This window comes from Cuculus canorus, chromosome 2 (genome assembly GCF_017976375.1).
Source record: "Cuculus canorus isolate bCucCan1 chromosome 2, bCucCan1.pri, whole genome shotgun sequence".
Taxonomy (NCBI): domain Eukaryota; kingdom Metazoa; phylum Chordata; class Aves; order Cuculiformes; family Cuculidae; genus Cuculus; species Cuculus canorus.
In genome coordinates, this window is record NC_071402.1 from 159,548,399 (window position 1) to 159,567,188 (window position 18,790).

At 42.5% G+C, this 18,790-nt stretch overlaps 1 protein-coding gene across 1 annotated transcript in view; it reads right to left on the reverse strand.

Moving 5' to 3' along the window:
- Window positions 1–1,645: 1,645 nt before the first annotated feature.
- The window catches only part of MYL3 (myosin light chain 3), a 36,900-nt gene continuing 19,755 nt past the window's right edge, over window positions 1,646–18,790 (reverse strand). The window contains exons 2-7 of the mRNA XM_009556111.2: window positions 14,634–14,661; window positions 9,675–9,824; window positions 8,284–8,457; window positions 7,668–7,745; window positions 6,160–6,195; window positions 1,646–2,454 (exon numbers count right to left, since the gene is read on the reverse strand). Of these exons, the coding sequence (XP_009554406.1) occupies window positions 6,167–6,195; window positions 7,668–7,745; window positions 8,284–8,457; window positions 9,675–9,824; window positions 14,634–14,661 (459 nt within the window). The 3' untranslated portion in view covers window positions 1,646–2,454; window positions 6,160–6,166. The remainder of the gene's footprint in view (window positions 2,455–6,159; window positions 6,196–7,667; window positions 7,746–8,283; window positions 8,458–9,674; window positions 9,825–14,633; window positions 14,662–18,790) is intronic.

The window sequence follows — 18,790 nt, forward strand, 5'->3', positions numbered from 1 at the left end:
ATAAGCATTGAAGCCTAGGACAGATGGAGACACCAACTCTACAGATATCTGCAATTAGATGGGTGAATGCTACGCATATACACAGAGGAAAGGCCCACGTGCATATGTGGATGAGGAGAGGTTTTGTTTGGGGAACATATGGTGAGATATTCTGTAAGATTTAGGTATGAAAATTCAAGATGACCTCTCACCAGGATTCTAAGTAGCAGTAGGGAGGTGAATTTGTGTTCAGCAGTGAAGGAAGAAAGCAGCTGATGACCTACTGGAAAGATTAAGATTTCTCTTTCACCTAAACCTGATGTGGTAATCAAATCTCCCTGAAAAGAAATCAGAACAATGAACTGTGGTTTGATTTTGATGGAAATTTTGGCAAATCCGACAGGAGGCTAGGCCATGTAGGACTCATGTGTGATGACAATAGCCCAAGTTCTGGTGACAGAACAACGAGGGATGAAGGACAAAGGGGAAGCGGTTATATGGTACCTCCTATCTTTCACAGTGCTCCTCAGCTGCTTGAGTCCTAGAGCTCAAGGGCTCTTCAAACTTAAGATACCCATGTAAGAGTATCACAGAAGACAAGAGACATCCCAAAGTGGTTCAGTGCACCAGCAAGAAATGGAGAAAGAACTGCATTGTCCAGCTACTGTACAATTTTGATTCAAAACAATACTAAACTATCATTAGGGTCCAAATACATATTTATAAGACTGAAGCAAGATGCCTATGAAATGCTACTTGCCCCGAGACAAACTAGATCCTAGAACATCACTGGAGACAATGCTGAGAAGTGAAGTGGATGCCCACATGGGAGCCCTGAGAAGGAGATGGACCGTTGGTGATTATGGTGTCCATCTCTGGCACGCTAGAGCAAACCTACTTGCTAATCTCATGGCCTTATGAATGGCCTGTTGAACACCTGGTTTTGTTCAGGACCGATGCTTGAGAGATGGTTTCTCCAAACCCAGTGATTCACGGTGACAATTTTTTTGTCTCGTGCTTGCACCTTTGTATACAGTTAACGCAGTCTGAACATCAGACATCACTGTCGTTATTAGCATCACTCTACTTCTTCTTCTGCAGTAGCCTTTAGAATTGCTGTTAGTAGTTTATTATTATTGCCATCAGCTTGGTACTACATTTAGCTCTCTAATGCTGATTTTCTACCTTGGTTATTCAATGGAACATTTTGTTACAGCTCGCATCCCTGTGTAATTTGTTTGTGTTTTCTTGTTCATAGCAATTCTTCTTTGTGGGGATGACCTATTCAGCCATTGCTATGCAGTTTGCATCCTATGTATTACAATGTTCTACTCATTATCTTCCGCTGATTATCCTCCCTCCTCTAAGTTTCCAAGCTGTCTGTTTTAACAATACTTCATGCTTAAATGGGGAGTCATACATTTAGATTTTTCAGTATATCCTAACAAGATGTACGAGCCTTTAGTTTCTCTTTTCTCACCCCCAAACGATGTAGCATTTGTTTTTACTTTTTAAATTATTGTTCCCTAGAAAATGAGACAGCTTAATCCGTCTGCCTTTTGATGCTTCTCAGCTTTCCTTTGCCTTTCCTTAGGTTTTTCTCAACAGCATTTATTTCCCATTTCCCCTTCTTTCACACAGACACAGAAACAACAACAAAACCAGGTGACAAAGAATCCCATATTTTACTACAAAAAGCTACAGGGCCAAGATAAGTATATTAGAACAATTTCCATTGTGCATTGGGAAAAACACTTTACTTGTTTCATAGGTTAGAATGGGAAGCAATCCTCGTGGAGAAGAGCTGCATTTTAACAAATGCTGTGTACATTTCTGTTTTGCTTTGGTTTAACAGTTGAACTGTTAAACACTTCCAAAGCTGAGAAACAAGTGAACAAGGTTGTTCGTTGCTGATTACTGGACATTTCACTTTTACTATTTTCCTCTAAAGATTAAGAGTATTGCTTGCATACATGAGGTTTATACAAATGGTTTAATTTCTTTACTCCTGTACTCTCTTAAAGCCATTTTTTTTAAACAAGTGAAATAAACACAAGGAGAAAGGCCCAGTTGCTTTGGAAGGAAGAGGGGAGGGTAGGATATGGCTAAATATCAAATGCAGTTTTGATTGATTTAGTGATAAAAAAAAAATTACTCCCCTTTTTTCTCTTCTCTCTTAACAATTTTGTATTGTTATATATATTCTATCAATAAAAAGTGACAATGCCCAGGTACTCATAGGTCAGATTCCAGTTTCTTCTATTTCCTGAGTGTATTGAATCTCCACAGAGGCCACCCGCTTCTCATGAAGAAACAAGAAAAAACAAACAAAAATACCAAAACATTTGTCCAAATAACTTTAGGGGCAGCACATTTTGTAGCTCTGTAATGGGAATCTGAGATGAAAAATGAGAAGACATTCCGTTCCATTGAAATCCAAGGCCAGCATCTGGGGTTCTCAGGGCCTATCTTGTCCTAAAAATAAAGTTATTTTTGAGCATTAGAGGAAGAAAGAAGAAACAAACAACTCCACCAGGAATCAGCCTCAGCCATGCTCACTCATCTGTACTCAAATTATTGACGGCAAGGCCAGCAGCTGAGTGTCCCCACACTATGAAGATGCCAACTGACATCAGGGAGCAATCGCACAGCATAACAAAATATCCCTAGTCAGTCCCAATCCCACAATCTTACACTCAATGTGTAGATGATGGACATAATATGGGAAACAGGAATGGGAGGCAATGATGTCCTGTAAGCCATGAAGATAAGATAAAGACTCAGATTTCCAGAGAAACAATCTGATTCCTGAACCACTAGACTGTTTCTCCTACTTCATTTATCACTCTGTTCTCTGTAGTCAGTCTCCCATCTTCAATGTTTGAGCATAAGAATTTCTCTTAGCAAACATCTAGCTTTCAAGTAGGATTCAGTTCCTGAGCTGTAAGCTTCTGATGCAGTTTGAGAGCTCGAAGACATTCAGAATCCACATACATGTGGCATAGAGTTCATGGGAGATTTGTCCATCTCAGTGTTGGCAGTTGGACTCACTGCCTCTATGTCCCTTCTTCAGATGAGGTAAATCACTCTGCATGATCCATCTCACTGGATCTCTTTTAGGTCCTGAAACTGAGATATCTGCTTTCATGTAGTCATCTGCTTGTAGGCTTCTTAGTCTGCCGGGAGCCAAGGAGGACTATGCCAGCTGGTCAAATGCTAATGGCATATTCCAGGATTTCACGAGTTCAAACCATGGGGCTCAATCAACTTCCCCCCACCTGATCACCTAAGGTCCCTTGAGATGTCCTAGAGAATCCTGCCTGGTTGTCAGCTACCAGAGGGCATAAGTCTGCCATGGACTCTGGACCCCATCTAAGAGGCCATGGATATCTGAGACAGTTAGAACATCTCAGACACCAAGAACCTACATGTGGGACATCAAACTGAACCTCTGCGTACACACTATGGACAGCCTCTCTAGCTGCACCACTTTACTATTTGAGCCTCTATGTTTAGAGTTAAATAGAGTATTTTTGACAAACAAGGTCTATGTAGAGAAGTAGCTATCTGAACAATTCAGACAACAAACATCTTGCTCCTAAATATGCTCATTCCCAGCATATTGAGCTGTTTGATTAGCTCCCATGAATGGATATGCACCCAAGAGACAGGCCATGAGATAAAGGTTGACTCCGCTGGTCACACATTCAACCACATGGCAGGGGAAGAGTTGTGTGCATTGCCTTTGCAAGAGGTCCATGTAGTTTACTGCATGTATCCTATAGCCCTGCTCCATACTACAGTGGACACTGGACCACTAGCAGGATATAGTGCTCTCTGCCTCTGTGTTAAAGCTTAATGTCTTCTGCTGCCCAGTCTGGGAGTGTTTTGTAGAGCGACGCCTACTGTGAATGAAGAATAGTTGGCTATAATCCTACAGAGCACTTGACCTGGGGGGGCGACTTCAAAAACAGTCGAAAAGTCACTTAATTGAAGATATAATTGATTCCTCTGTGTTATATATAGCACATAACACCGGGGGAGAAGCCACGAGAGAGGTTGGATATAAGAAAAATCAATACAGAGAAGTCACAACTATGCTTATACAATAAAGAAGGGAAAGGAAAAGGAAAGGGAAAGGGGAAAACACAATTAAGTTCTTATGCTGGAATACAGCTCTAGCTTTCCTCTAGCATTTGGGAACAGCCAAGAAACATGAGCTACTGCTATATTTTTGGACTCAGATCCAGATTCCCACTGAGTTCAGATCCAGTGTTCTGGGATTTGTTTGTTCTGTGCTCCATGGCAAAGGGCCCTCACCCTTTCAAGGGTAAAGACTGTGTTTGTCTTTCCCTAAACATGCCAACTGCAACACAGCAGGGAGTGGAAGATGCCACCACTGAATGACGCCCATCATGGCTTGTTGGCAAATCAGTGGCATGTTGGTTCTCTGTGAGTCAGAAGCTCTCAACTCCCTTTCCAAACCTATCCAATCTTACTGGCTCCTGTGCTGCAACTCCCAGCTCTGTGTCAGTTTTACCACTGTTCGCTTGGCTTCTTTGGTGACTCATGTTGCTTTGGGTGACTAGAAAGGCTTTTGGAAGCAGAATGGGAATTTCACATGGCAGTGGATTTAGGATGAGATCAGGGATTGAAAACATGACTAAAGAACTAGTAAGGATCACAGTAGCTATGGGATGACCCACTATGGCAATGGGCCAGTCTGTGTCTTCGGAATCAAAAACTGGGACCCAGTGTTGGAAAACTGGGTGCACGTTCAGAGATGTTAAATGCCTTTAAGAAAGAAAAGTGGATTATAATAAGAAAAAAACAGTCAGCCTGATCTAGTCGGCAGCCTGATCTAGTGGGATGTTCCTGCCTGTTGCAGTGGGATTGGAAGCAGATAATCTTTAAGGTTCCTTCCAACCCAAATGATTCTATGATTCTACGATTCTATCACCTTTTTTAGCCAGTTTACATTTTGTTCAGTTCCGTCTTGGAACAGAAGTCCCAAAGACCTGCATGTGATTCCTACTTAATTGTCTCTCAGAGTTGGCAGTGAATGCAATCAGAAGTCGCCAAAGGGCAGGCAGATCTCAGTGGGTTGGAATAATGGCAGCTCCAAAAGCAAAATAAAGCCTGGTCAGGACAGAGCAGAAAACCTAAACCATAGCAGAAGAAAAAAAACCCAAACAAACAAAATTCAGAACAACCAGAACAAATCTGAAGGAAGCCACTGCTTTTCCTAGTCTATCACATGCTTTGCAGAATAGATTGAGTTGTTTAACTCTCAGATCAGTCCTTCCCCAAGAGCTGAACAGAGATAAATTATGGTGAAAGTCCGGGCATCTATTCCAGGAATGCAGAAATAAACACTGACCAGGAAATACTGGAAATAAAGTTCGGCTCATTTGCAATGGCGAGACAGATACCCTTAATGGCACTGTGGTTTGGAGAACACTACTGAACAAAGCCAGAAGATGTGCTGGACAAAGCCCATGTCTTTTCCAGTAAAACCAGCCCATGTGCCAGGAGATGTTGGGAGCTAGATTTATGGAAGGCAAATAAATATTCTCCAAGTGTAGGTTCAGTGGCACACTCATGTGATACTCATTCTTATCTAGTTTTCCTTGTATTTTTTCCCACTCTTTCTCTAGTAAGCTCAATTCTATCTCATAGAATCATAGATTGGTTTGGGTTGGAAGGGACCTTAGAGATCATCTAGTTCCAACCCCCTGCCATGGGCAGGGGTCTTATCCAACCTGGCCTTCAACACCTCCAGGTGTGGGGCAGCCACAACTTCTCTGGGCAAACCTGTGCCAGTGCCTCCCCACCTCCCTCACAGGAAAACATTTTTTTTCCTAAGATCTCATTGAAATCTCCCCCTTTTCAGCCTAAAACTATCTGCCCTCATCCAATCCTTGAAATCCCTGACAAAGAGCCCCTCCCTAGTGTTCGTGTAGGCCTAAGGTGGGGGGGGAGGGGACTACCTAATGTCACTGATTTCCTTTGTACTTGATAGGACAAGGATAACATTTTAATTGTTCTTGTCCTACTTGCCTGTACAACATGATGAAAATATTCGCTCTCTTTTCTTAGTCTCTCATACATTCTTCAAGCCTATCCCAGATGCCAAAATCGAACAAAATAGGAAATTCAAGGAGGACAGAAGATACTCACCTGAAATTCAATTAGCCATGATATGTTTCACAAAAGCTGGAAAAAAGAAAAAGAGAAGGATTAGTCATTAATTTCTTTTCATTGAACTCAGTAATGCCTTTGTATCTCAGGTTGGTATCCATAACTTGCTCAATCCTTTACCCCTGGCTACCATATGGAAGTGCCTTTCCAAGGTACACAGCCATGAGAAACTCTGGGTCCTCATCTTGCAAGGTTTTCAAGACTTCAGAATGTTTGAATTAAGTCAGAGGGCACTGAAGGTGCTTCTGGAAGCAACCTCCACAATCCACAGTGGGTCACCAAGTTGGGTATCATGACCATGTTTCCCCAGTGAACTCATGTTTTGAAGCAAGAAAGATATTTCCAAGCCAAATTAAGCTTTTATTTCAAAGGATTTCAGCTTCCGTTTTTTCTACGTGTTAAAAAGCATTCATCCTATAGAATTCTGAAATTCTGAAAGGAAAAGGAAAAATACATTTCCCAGTAATAATTTTTTTTTCCCCTCTCCGTAATCACTTTGTACTGTGAATTTCACTGAATTCAGTTTGAGTTCCTAAGTCATTTTGGTTGACTAAATCTACAGATTTCTACCAATAAATTGCTTGTAAGAATTGTTTCCATGAGCTCAGGTCAGTGGTATTTATAAATACAAGGACATCACCAACCCAAATTTTCAGAAAAGGCTCAGTGAGACCAGCTAAACCAAAGTGATACAATGGTCAGTCACCAGTTAACCTTAAGAAGGACTCCGCTATGTATAAGAAAGAGCATGTGTTCATGATCCATACTAGAGTATTCATAATATCACAGAATCATAGAATATCCTGACTTGGAAGGGACCTAAAAGGATAATCGAGTCCAACTCCTACCCATGCATAGGACAACCCCAACATTCACATAGTCCAAACTGGGCATTGTCCAAATGCTTCTGGAATATTACCAGGCTTGACATCATTTCTGCTTCCTTGGGGATCCGATGGTTTTATTTAACAACATGAAGCATGTAGTCTTGCAAGATGCAGGACAGAACCATGGTCCATTTAATCATGACCAAATCCTTTTATTCTGGCTTTCTACAATAGCTATGAAATAAAATGGAAGTTCTTTGGAAGGCATTGTAGGATTCTTTGGGAAAAAAAAAAAAAAAAGGATTATTTTTGCTGAGGTTTTGAAGGAAAATTGTGCTTTTTAGTCAAGAAGTTTCAAAAGGGATTTGTGATCTCTTTTTAACAGGACAAGGAACTGTGGGAGCTGTAGAAAACTTAAAGCAAATATTCTTGTTAAAAAGGTAAAACAAAGTAAGAATACATATCCCCACCTCCTGAAAGGGTCATGGCCATTCAGTTTCAACAGATAGAGGTGAATTATAGCATCCGAATTGGTCTAAAACTTGGAAAATCACACATCTTTGGGCATCAGAACTTCCACAGGTTTGAACTTTCTCAGGATCGTTGCAACAAAGCCTTCAAGCACACAACCACAGCCCAGACCAGAGTGGTCCTACCTACCTTCATAGTTGATACAGCCATTGGCATCTTCCTGGCCAGCCATTAGCTTATCAACTTCCTCTTCAGTCAGCCTTTCACCTGGATGGAAAGCAAATTGTTTAGTACCTAAACTCTTTTTAAGTATTTACAAAGTACAGCTCGAAGAATCCAAGAACAAAAAAATAGAGAGTGAGAGAGAACGGAGGCAGAGTTTCTCTTCAGTTTAATTTGTGGTGCTGACTGCTGAGAAAGCTACTTTTGAAGTTGTAAACTGAGAAATTGTGATCTGAAAACCAGAAAGACAGAATGGATGTGGAAACCCACATGATATGATGTTCACATACTCATACTTCTAAAAATAAGCTTTCTCTAACAGCCAAATCTTGAAGGCTTTAGTCACGTTTTAATCAAGTCCTCACTAAGTAAACTCTTAGTAGAACCACCATCTAGTTTGCCTCTGAGTTTGAAGTTCAAGAAGATTGTGAAATCGAACTTATGATCCATTCCATTTAATTTAATTATCTAAATATTTGGTGCCTATTTGACTGAAACTATTCTGTAAATGTTACCCAGAATGATACAAACTGAATGGGAAAGATCTTGGTGAAGAAACGGCATGAGAAGAGGTTCACCTTACCCAGTGTAGCCAAAACATGGCGGAGTTCAGCCCCCATCACTGTTCCATTTCCCTCCTTGTCAAACACGCGCAGACCCTCTACGAAGTCCTCATAGGTCCCCGTGTCTTTCGTCTTGGAAATATGCTGGAGCATGGGCAGGAAGGTCTCAAAGTCAATCATCTTGGAGTTCATCTCTACAAGGACACAGACAGAAATTAAAAGTTTTTTGGATTCTGTGAGAGTTGAGAATTAATCATGTGGCATCCACCATGTGTGAGGGTAGAAGAACGCTGGCAATAAATGCCAGCTAAAAGAAAGAAAAGAGTATAGAAATATCTTAAGTACATATGAAGGAATTGACAGAATAGGAAAAAGCTCTGGCAAAGAGAGAAATATGAGTTTTTTTTAATGATACAGAGATAGAGAGACAGACCAGGTTGCATGAGATTTTGAGCAGCCTGATCCAGTGGAAGTTGCCCCTACCCATGACAGGGAGAGGTGGAACCGGATGGTCTTTAAGGTCCCTTCCAACCCAAACTGTCTTATGACTCTATAGATAGATAGATATGTCATTGTATGGGACATATGCAAACATCAAGGAAAGAAAACACCATTAGACTCCCAAGGCTGCTTAACGCAAAACAGAAATATGAAATTAAGCAGAAGACAGTAAGAGAAGCTCATTCCCAATATGAAATCAGCTTTACTTTGCAGCCCTATAGCACAGAGATGTTTAAAACCATATTAGGAGAGGAGGTTTGAAGTGAATAAGGCAGGAGGAGGGCTGTGTATTCCATTTTCCTCATTCTCCTTGCAAAGAGCATCTTAAGGTATTATGGTCCCACATGACTCCTTGTCCCAACTGCCACTCCGTCATAGTCGTATCCCGTGGAATGGAGGTCTAATTATCAGTTCCACTTCAGTGGAAGGAAGGGGCAGAGAAGCAATGTATGTAGATATGGTGGAGAGAGATTTCCTTTGATCTGAAGAGGTATCCAGTGTATGGTGAACACTGAAGGGAGATATCACTGCAATCTTTACAGACTTTCTAATATAGCTGTCCTCACATTCAGTCTCTCCCTTCGTTTCTTTGGATGTCTTCAAAGAATTTCTACATTTTCCTTAAACACAGGTGATTGCCTGTCATCAAAGCAATCTTATATAGCAAAAATTTGTCATTGCAAAACGTATGGTGCACAGGACCACTAAATATATTCATTCTTCTTAATTTGAGACAATTACATTGACTATGAGATTTTTATTTTTTTTTTGTGTCTGTGGATTTGCAGAGGCTGTTCCACATCCTTTGTTATTTCACAGTTAAGCTTTCCATCAGCAAATGGAGGTCTCATCTGCTTCATAAATAATTCTTGGAGTGATCTTGTCCAAAACAAACACAGAGAACACCAACCTTCTGGTTTGGGTCTGCCAAGCACCTTCATGACCTCAGCCTGGGTTGGATTCTGCCCCAAAGCTCTCAAGACATCTCCGCATTGTGCATATGTGATTTTCATCTCAGATTTAGGAGTCCGGTCAAAGAGTGAGAATGCTTCCTTAAATTCTGGAAGATAAAGAGATAGAAAGATATGCATGCAATGCTCCCTTAGTTAAAGTCAAAGCAAGCCTAGACCTCCCCACTGACTATCTATGCCTGGTTATTTTGTTTTGCAGTTTGGGAACAAGTTTGATGGGCTTTGTTATTGCTTTTATCAGCAGTGTTTGAGTTCCTCCTCCCCTGCATTTTCTGATTCAATTAGGGAATGGAATTGGAGACGTCAGATGCTCTTTTCATGGTATTTCCATCTCAGCAAACATTGGAAATTTCAGAAAACCTAATAGAAATGGTTGGCACTGAAAGTTTTCCAGCTCATCAGGAGCACTCAGTATGGCACAGAATTCACTAGCAGTTCTTCTCATTAGCTAACTGGGTATTGTATTCAGCATTCTGCACTTAGAGAGCACTGATGCAGCCCACTGAGATAAAGGAGAACTTCTGTGAGCAGGTAAGATGGCATGCCATGATAAGCTACGGGAATAATCATACAAAAAAGCAGTGTGGAGGAGGCTGAGGGTGTATGGAAAACCTTATAATTGATCAATTGTTGAATTTGATAGTGTCAAGAAGCAGATCATAGAATGACCTGAGTTGGAAGGCATCCACAAGGATCATCAAGTCCTACTCTTATCTCTTCACAGGACAACCCTAATGTTCACACCATGTGGCTGAGGGCATGGTCTAAATGCTTCTGGAATATTGTCAGGCTTGGCACCATGACTGCTTCCCTGGGGAGCTGCTCCAGTGCTCCATCATGCTTTGGGTAAAGAACTTTTCCCTAATATCCAACCTAAACCTCTCCTGGCACATTTTCCTGCCATTCACTCAGGTCCTGTCATTGGTCACCAGAGAGAAGAGAATCATAGAAACATAGAATCATAGAATCATAGAATCATAGAATCAACAGGTTGGAAAGGACCCACTGGATCATCAAGTCCAACCATTCCTAACACTCCCTTAAACCATGTCCCAAAGCACTTCACCAACCCGTTCCTTAAACACCTCCAGGGAAGATGAATCACTGGTTCCTCCTCCTTCCCCTGTGAGGAAGCTGTAGACTGAGATGAGATCTCCCCTCAGCCTCCTCTTCTCTAGGATGAACAGACCAAGTGACTTTAGCCACTCCTCAAATGACTTCCCCTCTAAACCCTTCACCAACATTGTGGCCTCCTCTGGATACTCTCCAATATCTTCAGATCCTTTTTATACTGTGGCACCCAAAACCACACACAGTAAACAAAGTGAGATCTAGAAGACTACTCTGATTTTCCTTTTTTCTAGCACCCAATCCAATTGCATTGGGAGAAGTCAGGTTTGCTATGCCATCAGCTACCGATGCCAGATCTCATCTGTGGAGATGCAATCATTCCCTCCACTGGTTTCACACCTGCCTGCTTTTCCTGTGCACCCATGCACAGCCCTTCTTTGAAAGGCAGCCAGTTCCCCTCCACTAAATCCCTGTGAGCATATCTTCATGTCTTCTTTTTACTTCTGGCTGAACAGAGAGTCTCTTACCACTGTGAGCAGCAATATCTTGACAAATCATTCCCATGGGAGATGGTCTCTCTACCACCACTAATTAACAGAGTTAGCATAGGATCCCAGGGGAGATATCCCCAAACACTAGTATCTCAGGTTTGCTCCTCCTTATTGGAGTCACAAACACATTGCAGAGACAGAGGAGCACCTCAGGGCACAAACAACAGCAAGAGGCTGTTACCTTTTCTGAACACACTGCATAGAGCATGGTCTACAAGTGTTCACAAATATCCCTTTGGCTTTAAAGCTCTGAACCCCTGAATCTCCCCCTTGTCTCGCTGTTACTCATCTATATATGTTTTCCTCCTACTCTCCAAACACAGTAAGGCTATCTTTTGTTTTGACTCATTCAACCACACTCTCTGCGTGCCATCTTTCCCTTCTAAATTCCTTATGCTCCTCATTATTCCCACTCTTTCTTCATTCTTTCTTTCCTCTTCTTTGCTTATTTCCCTCTCTTCTTCCCTTCTCCTGTGTTCCTAAGTTTGCCTTTAAACCTTCCCCACTCCTTTTTCACTCTTATCTTTCCATTCATATCCTATTTATTTCCTTCCTCATGCAACACTTTCAAATAATGATACAGTTTGTCTTTTGGGACTAATTAATGATCCTTTTGTTTTCCTCTTTCCATTCTCCTCTTTGCTCTCCCTTTATTTCTCTCCCTGCTTCTCTTTCCTGGAAGTTTTCCCCCTCTGTCACCAGCTGGACCCCAGGTCCCGTTGGCAGCCCTCATTCCAGCAGAGGGCAATAGCGGATTTTCATGGGCTCCTTGCTGACAGTGTAAGGGGGCCAGAGTCCCACTCCTAGCTCTGTCCCTCACTGGGAATCTCAGCAGATGAGGTGTATGAGAAACATGCTTGAGCTACTCATCCGCCTGCTGCCTACCTACTCCCTGAGAACAGTTGCCTGAGCACCCTTCACTTCACCTCCTAAAGGCTCGCAATTCATCATAGTTACTGACAGCGCACATTTCTCTCTTCTTCTACCTCTTTTTTAAAATCTAAAATCAGACTTAACCACCTCTGACCAGTGCATTGGCCTGTGGGCTTGGAAACCCCATTTTGTCAATATACAGAGGCAACCTATTTTTATTTTTCTTCCACTGGCATTTGCATTTGCTGCCTGAATGCAAATTTCCATCAAAGCAATGAAACCAGCATGGCTATAGTATCCTTTGTCCTCCTGCTTGCCGTTAAACCACTAGCAGGAGCAGTGTATATTTTCTTATGCATAATTGCTATGTATCTTCTCATCTTGAATAGCTCATATTCTTCTCTTTTCAGCAATTTAGGGAGTGCTGAAGAAGCCAAGAATCCAGTTTTGTAAATATGTATTGCCACAACCAATGAATTTCACTTGCAGCTGAGGCAGGAGGACGTGCAAAGATGGGTGTGTTCCACATGGCTTCACCCACACACCAACCTTCTCTTTCTGAGCGTAACATTTTGTCAGCTAACATAACACTGAATCCTTACAGGGAAGTGAGCCTGGCAGAGCAAAGTCTTTTCCTTAGCAAGATGGTTCAGAGTATTGGAAAAGACAGGGGCTGGAAAGACCTTGAGATGTTGTGTTGTCTATTTCCCTTGCAGCACCTCAACTCAGATTCAGCTGCCAGAAAACCTGTGGGATCAAGGATGATAGACTGTCAGACAGTAATGTCTAACACATGAGATGGACTTGCTATTGATCTGGTTTCAACTGACAAATGGGGAAACACTTGGGCTCCCTGAGACACCTAAGTCCTCCTCTGGTCAACACAGAGAAAGTGTGACCATTATATATTAGAGGTCTATCTTTTTAAAACACAAATAAAGATACAACAGGTGACCATGATCACCTGATGGCTTTCTGAAAAGTTGAAGTTTGACAAAATTAGAAGTGCAATGCAGAGCCAAAAATGAAAGCAGAACAAAACAGGTGTGCCTGAAAACCAGGAGGAAGGAGAGCTGGCAACCTTGGAAGCTTGAGAGAGTGAGGAGAGAATGGGAAGCAGAAAAAATATCAAAAAGATGTATGACTGTAGAGCTCCGTTCAAGTCCCAATTCTCAAGTCATGCCAACAGCCAGTATAACAGCTATAAATCATGGCAAGTAGCGTTTGCTTTCTAAACTGTGCTTTTAACACAAGATAAAACTGTTCCAAGCACTGGAGTACCGGTTACCTACTTTCTTAAACTGATAGCATATTTCTTGGCAAGGTTTTGACGTGTGCAAACTAGTGCAGAAGACAATGTGTGCCAGGGACAATCCAGGCACAACTGGGGTCCATGTTGCAGATATAATTCTACATCTGAAGCATCTAAGGTCTGCATAGGAGTAAATATCTATCTAGCAACTATCAGTCTGTCTGCCTACTCATCTATGAATCTAAGAACCTTCTAATGGCCAGGTGAAGGAAAAGAAAAGAACCAGAATAAGCCAGGAGGAAAGGAACTGAGGACCTGACTGATAGGCATTACAGGAGCTGACTGATAAGCTCGACATGAGCAGGCAATGTGCACTTGCAGCGCAGAAGATCAACCGTATTCTGGGCTGCATCAAAAGAAGCATAGCCAGCAGGTCAAGGGAAGGGTTTCTGCCCCTCTAATCCTCTCTAGTGAGACCTCATCTGGAATACTGTGTCCAGTTCTGGAATCCTCAGTACAAAAAGGAGATGGAGCTGTTGGAATGGGTCCAGAGGAGGGCTACAAAGATGATTAGAGGGCTGGAGCACCTTCCCTATGAGGACAGGCTGAGAGAGTTGGGCTTGTTCAGCCTGGAGAAGAGAAGGCTCAGAGGAGATCTTATAATGACCTTCCAGTACCTGAAGGGGGCCTACAGGAAAGCTGGAGAGGGGCTACTTGTAAAGACTTGTGGGGATAGGACCAGTGGGAATGGGTATAAACTGGAGAGGGGCAGATTTAGGCAAGACATTAGGAAGAATTTCTTCACCATGAGAGTGGTGAGGCACAGGAACAGGTTGCCCAGGGAGATTGTGGCTGCCCCATCCCCGGAAGTGTTCAAGGCCAGGTTGGATGGGCCTTGGGCAGCCTGATCCAGTAGGAGGTGTCCCTGCCCATGGCAGGGGCGTTGGAACTGGATGATCTTTAAGGTCCCTTCCAACCCTCACTATACCATGATACTATGACTAAGTGACCTTTAAACATGCTTTCCAACCCAAAATATTCTATGATTCTCAACTGAGCTCCAATACCACACCTGTGTCCAGCACAGTACTTGCCAGAACCTCCCAGTGACTGTATTTACTGTGCACAGAAGAGAAACTCATCTTCCTCACCTTCAATCTGATCGGGAGTGAATTCAACCTGGAAGAGACAAAGAATAAATCCAGATGAAAACAGAAAACTGAAGTAAATAAGATCACTGGATTTGTCCCTCTGTTATGGTTCTGGGTGCTAGTGAGTTCCATGAAAGATACTGACTCATAAATCCTAGAAAATTATTTTATTGAGCTGGTAGATTCTTCTTCTTTCCTTCTCTACCTTCCTTATTCAACAGACCCACCTTTAGGACCTCTGCCCCCAACACAAGACTGCAGATTCCTTTTGTCCGTTCCTCTTCTCCTATGTTCCTGCTGTAGGTTCTTGCCCCTGTTCCAAGGAACTCCCCACCACTGATGCCCTCTCCACAGATGATTATGCTAGAACAACTGTAAATCCTCCAAGCTACTTATCTGACAGGGTTTTTTCTGTAGACAGGTGGGAACCTACTATCCATGGTCTTTTCCAGCAGAAGAACTAGGTGGTATCAAATGAAGCTGGCATGGATTAGGCACAAAGGAAAGTGAAGAAAGTGGTTCTTTGCTCTTACAGCTAAATTGTGGAAAGATGATCATGGCATACTGGGGATGCTCCCAGTTACATGCGTGTGTACAGGATCACAGGACCACTTCCTGGAAAAGAAATCCATTTCTGTACATTACAAACTGTACAGAAATACTTAAATTAGGAAGTCTCTGCTTGACGTTTACAAGAGTGTTTCAGAGGAGTTCTTCCCTGTTCTTGTACCTTTTCCTAAAGCATCCTCTAATAACCACTGCCTATGATATATTGGACTATATTGGACAACTTGCTGGACCTTGCTCCGACTCTGCCACCTGTCTTTTATTTTCTCATCACTTCATATTTCCTCCTGTTTCCTATTTTAGGGTTGCCCCACTCCCTGTTTTTACATGGCAATTCCCTCTTGAGGCTCTGCACTTCAAAAATGCTCCAAGATGCCAATAGTCTGGTGCTGAGCTCAAACAGAAAAGAAGGAAGGACAAGGTCAGAGTGCGAGGTCCAAGTTTCTAGATGAACAGGCACAGCTCAGCAATGTGAATTTACACCGGAATTTATTGCTGCCTCCCAGGGAAAACTAACAAGGTGGGTGTCTTTGCTGATGGGGACATTCCTGCAGTGCAGGAAGAGTGACAGATTGCCCTTAAGGTGAATATATAAATGAAGACAAACCTTATTTTGATATGCATAACCATGCAAATGCACAGACATAAAATATACACTTGGGACAGACCTAACAGTATACGAATACTCACCCTTGGAAGCATTCCTCTGTGAACACACACGACTTTTCCCACCTCCCCACACATTTACAACCCCACAAATTTGGGGTCAGATATTCCTCATGAAGCTGGCCACTTCTCACTGCTTAATATCAGATTTTGTTCCTTGGTAGCAAAGCATCCAAGTGGAACAAAGGCATAGTAAGAACATGAAACACAAACTCCCCTTTTCCTTGTTTCAAGGTGAAATGTGATGACATGACACATCCCTTCATCATCTACTTGGGATTTTCACAAAACTAAAGGGTGGAGCTGTAGTAACTCCCCATCCAGTCAGGATGGCTGCAACATGGCAGAGCAGGACAATCACCACGTCTTTATTTCACTCAGGGCTCAGTGGACAATTCCCAGATGCTTTCCTGTCTCCAGAGACTGTGAACCACACAAGGAGCTCTAGCATTCATAGGACACTATAAGGACCTATAGGAAAGACACAGACTGGCCCAAAGTCTTAATTCCGAATAGTGCTTTGCCTTTCTCTCCCTATCATAGTGTTTCTGAGTATCTTCTGCCTTAGGAGAAGGAAGAACTAGGAAACATCTGGTGGATTTGGAAGGCAGGACTCAACACTTATCCTGCAACTGTTGAAAATCAAACCACTATTTTTGCCTCTGCCCTGTTCAGGCATTATCTGAACTAGCTCTTCCAGGGGATGAACACTTTGTTTGCAATCATCAGTTGTGAGTTACCTTGAATGAAATCCAATTAATAAAATAGTTACCTATGTGGCAGTCAGGAGACTGCCCAGAAGGAAGCATTTAAGGAGCCTCCAAAAGAATAACAATGCTCTTCCTCTTCCAAACTCATGAAGGGGTCCAAACACATTTTTATCATGAAGATTATAATCATCTACATTGAATTCCGTCCCAAATCCTCATACTTTAGTTTAATTAGAAATAAATTAGGAACGCTTTCACACAGGTGCAATGTCAGCATCAGCCTTATGCCTTGTGTGTGTAATTATATCAAGCTTCGAGAATGCGAGTGAAATTAATGGCATATTTGGTTTATTCAGGCATCAATAGCTGGTGTGGGTGAAATAAGGTCAGAGTGGCTGGCAACTCATATTCAAATCACTGTGATGGACTGCTCTTGGGAAGAATTCATCTCAGATACATTTAGATGTAGACATCCAGATGTGTCAGTAACTCCACATTTCTTTCATACCACTGAAAGGGAATGGGCACTTCTAGGGTGTGATTTGACCTGTTTTAGGTCTATACATAGGGACAAGATGAGTTATGCTCTTGTTTTCACTGGGTGAATCAATCAGTTCTGCCATGATGATAAAAAGAATGTGGGCAACAAGCACAGATGTAGATGTCCTTTCCTGATCTGATGAGTCCCACCCAGAAAGCACGAGCTAGACCTTTGGTAGGCTGCAGGTCTTGAGAAACTATGCCACAGCAAAAAAGGACTGCTGCAAATTCCCACAACTGGATCAAAGGGAAGGTTTGAGCTGAAGGGCTGAGTGTGCCTCACCTCTAATCATAGCCCTGATAAAAACACCACTTAAAGCTGGAGGACCGTGCACAATGCCTGGCAGGGTGGTGGCAGACGACTTAACCAGACCTACCACCCAGACACTACTTCCTCTCAGGAAAGCTGCAGAGATGTGTGGGTGGCAGCTGCTGCTGTTTTTTCCTCTCTCAGCACATACCACCGTGGAGTTTTAAGAAAAGGTGACTCACCATCCACCCAGCCACAAGGTATCATAGAAGATGGATGGAACCACCTTCAAGCTATATTTAGATTGAAGATGGCTGGGGTTTTGGTTTCCTTCCCCTTCCCCTCAGATAGAGCAAATAAAACCAAAATGACCTTTGTATAGCAAGAGCAAGGTTGGAGCTATCCATGAGGGCAGAAAGATCACTGCCCAGAGACCCCGTGCATGAGGGACAAGGAGGACAGGCTGTAAAAATAGGGTCAGGCTAAGGCAAAAAGTGGGTAAACGAACCACAACGCATTGTAGCCGCAGATAATGACCCATAGAAATGCTCTGAGGCAGCTCTGCTGCTGCTGCTTTACTGCAAGGGAGCATCCAAGGGAGTGAAAGACCTCAGTGGTGTTTCTGATGCCCTGCCCCATCCCTGCCCCCAGGAATTTCACTGCTGCAGATCAGCATAACCCCACGCTTTACTGAGCTTGGTCACCAGACCATCTCCCAAATCTGGAGGCTGCAAAACCTACTCATATGTTTAATGTGAATTTAATTTCCCAGATGTGGCTTTATGTTCTCCAGTTCCTTGGAGTAGACTAGGATGATTTCCCTTGGGCATTTGTTTGTTTGTTTGTTTGTTTGTTTTAAATCTGTCACTTCAGAAGAATTGAATTTCCCCTGCTGTTTATTCTGTTGACAACTGAGGTTTTAAAGAAAGGACATTCCTATGAGTGCTGAGCATACACAGCACCAGGGATCACAATAGCGGTATTTGGTACAAATCCATATGAGAGACAGAGGTGCTGACTGCTAATCTCTTTCCACTTGTCTCCTGCCTTGATGAATAGTCTGTGCTGAATGCTCTTTGAAGACACAAGACATCTGAATTAAATCTTTTCCATAACAAATGCCAGCTTTCCTTTTGGTTTAGCAATCTTGGCTTCAAGGGGTCATCATCTGCTCACTGATAGCATCAGCTGTAGCCCTAATACCGCTGTCTTCTTTGCTTAAACAACGACATTAAGCTGGTTTTGTCCCAGAGACACTAGGAGGGATGCACGCACCTCTTGGCTCTGTTAACGTCATTCACAGCTTCATATCACAGGGAATTTCTTTATAAACCCATAGTATCTCAATCAAGAACATAACTGTGCATCATAAGTCACACATATCTGAGTCTGAAATAAGTCCTATTAATAAAACTGTTGCTAAC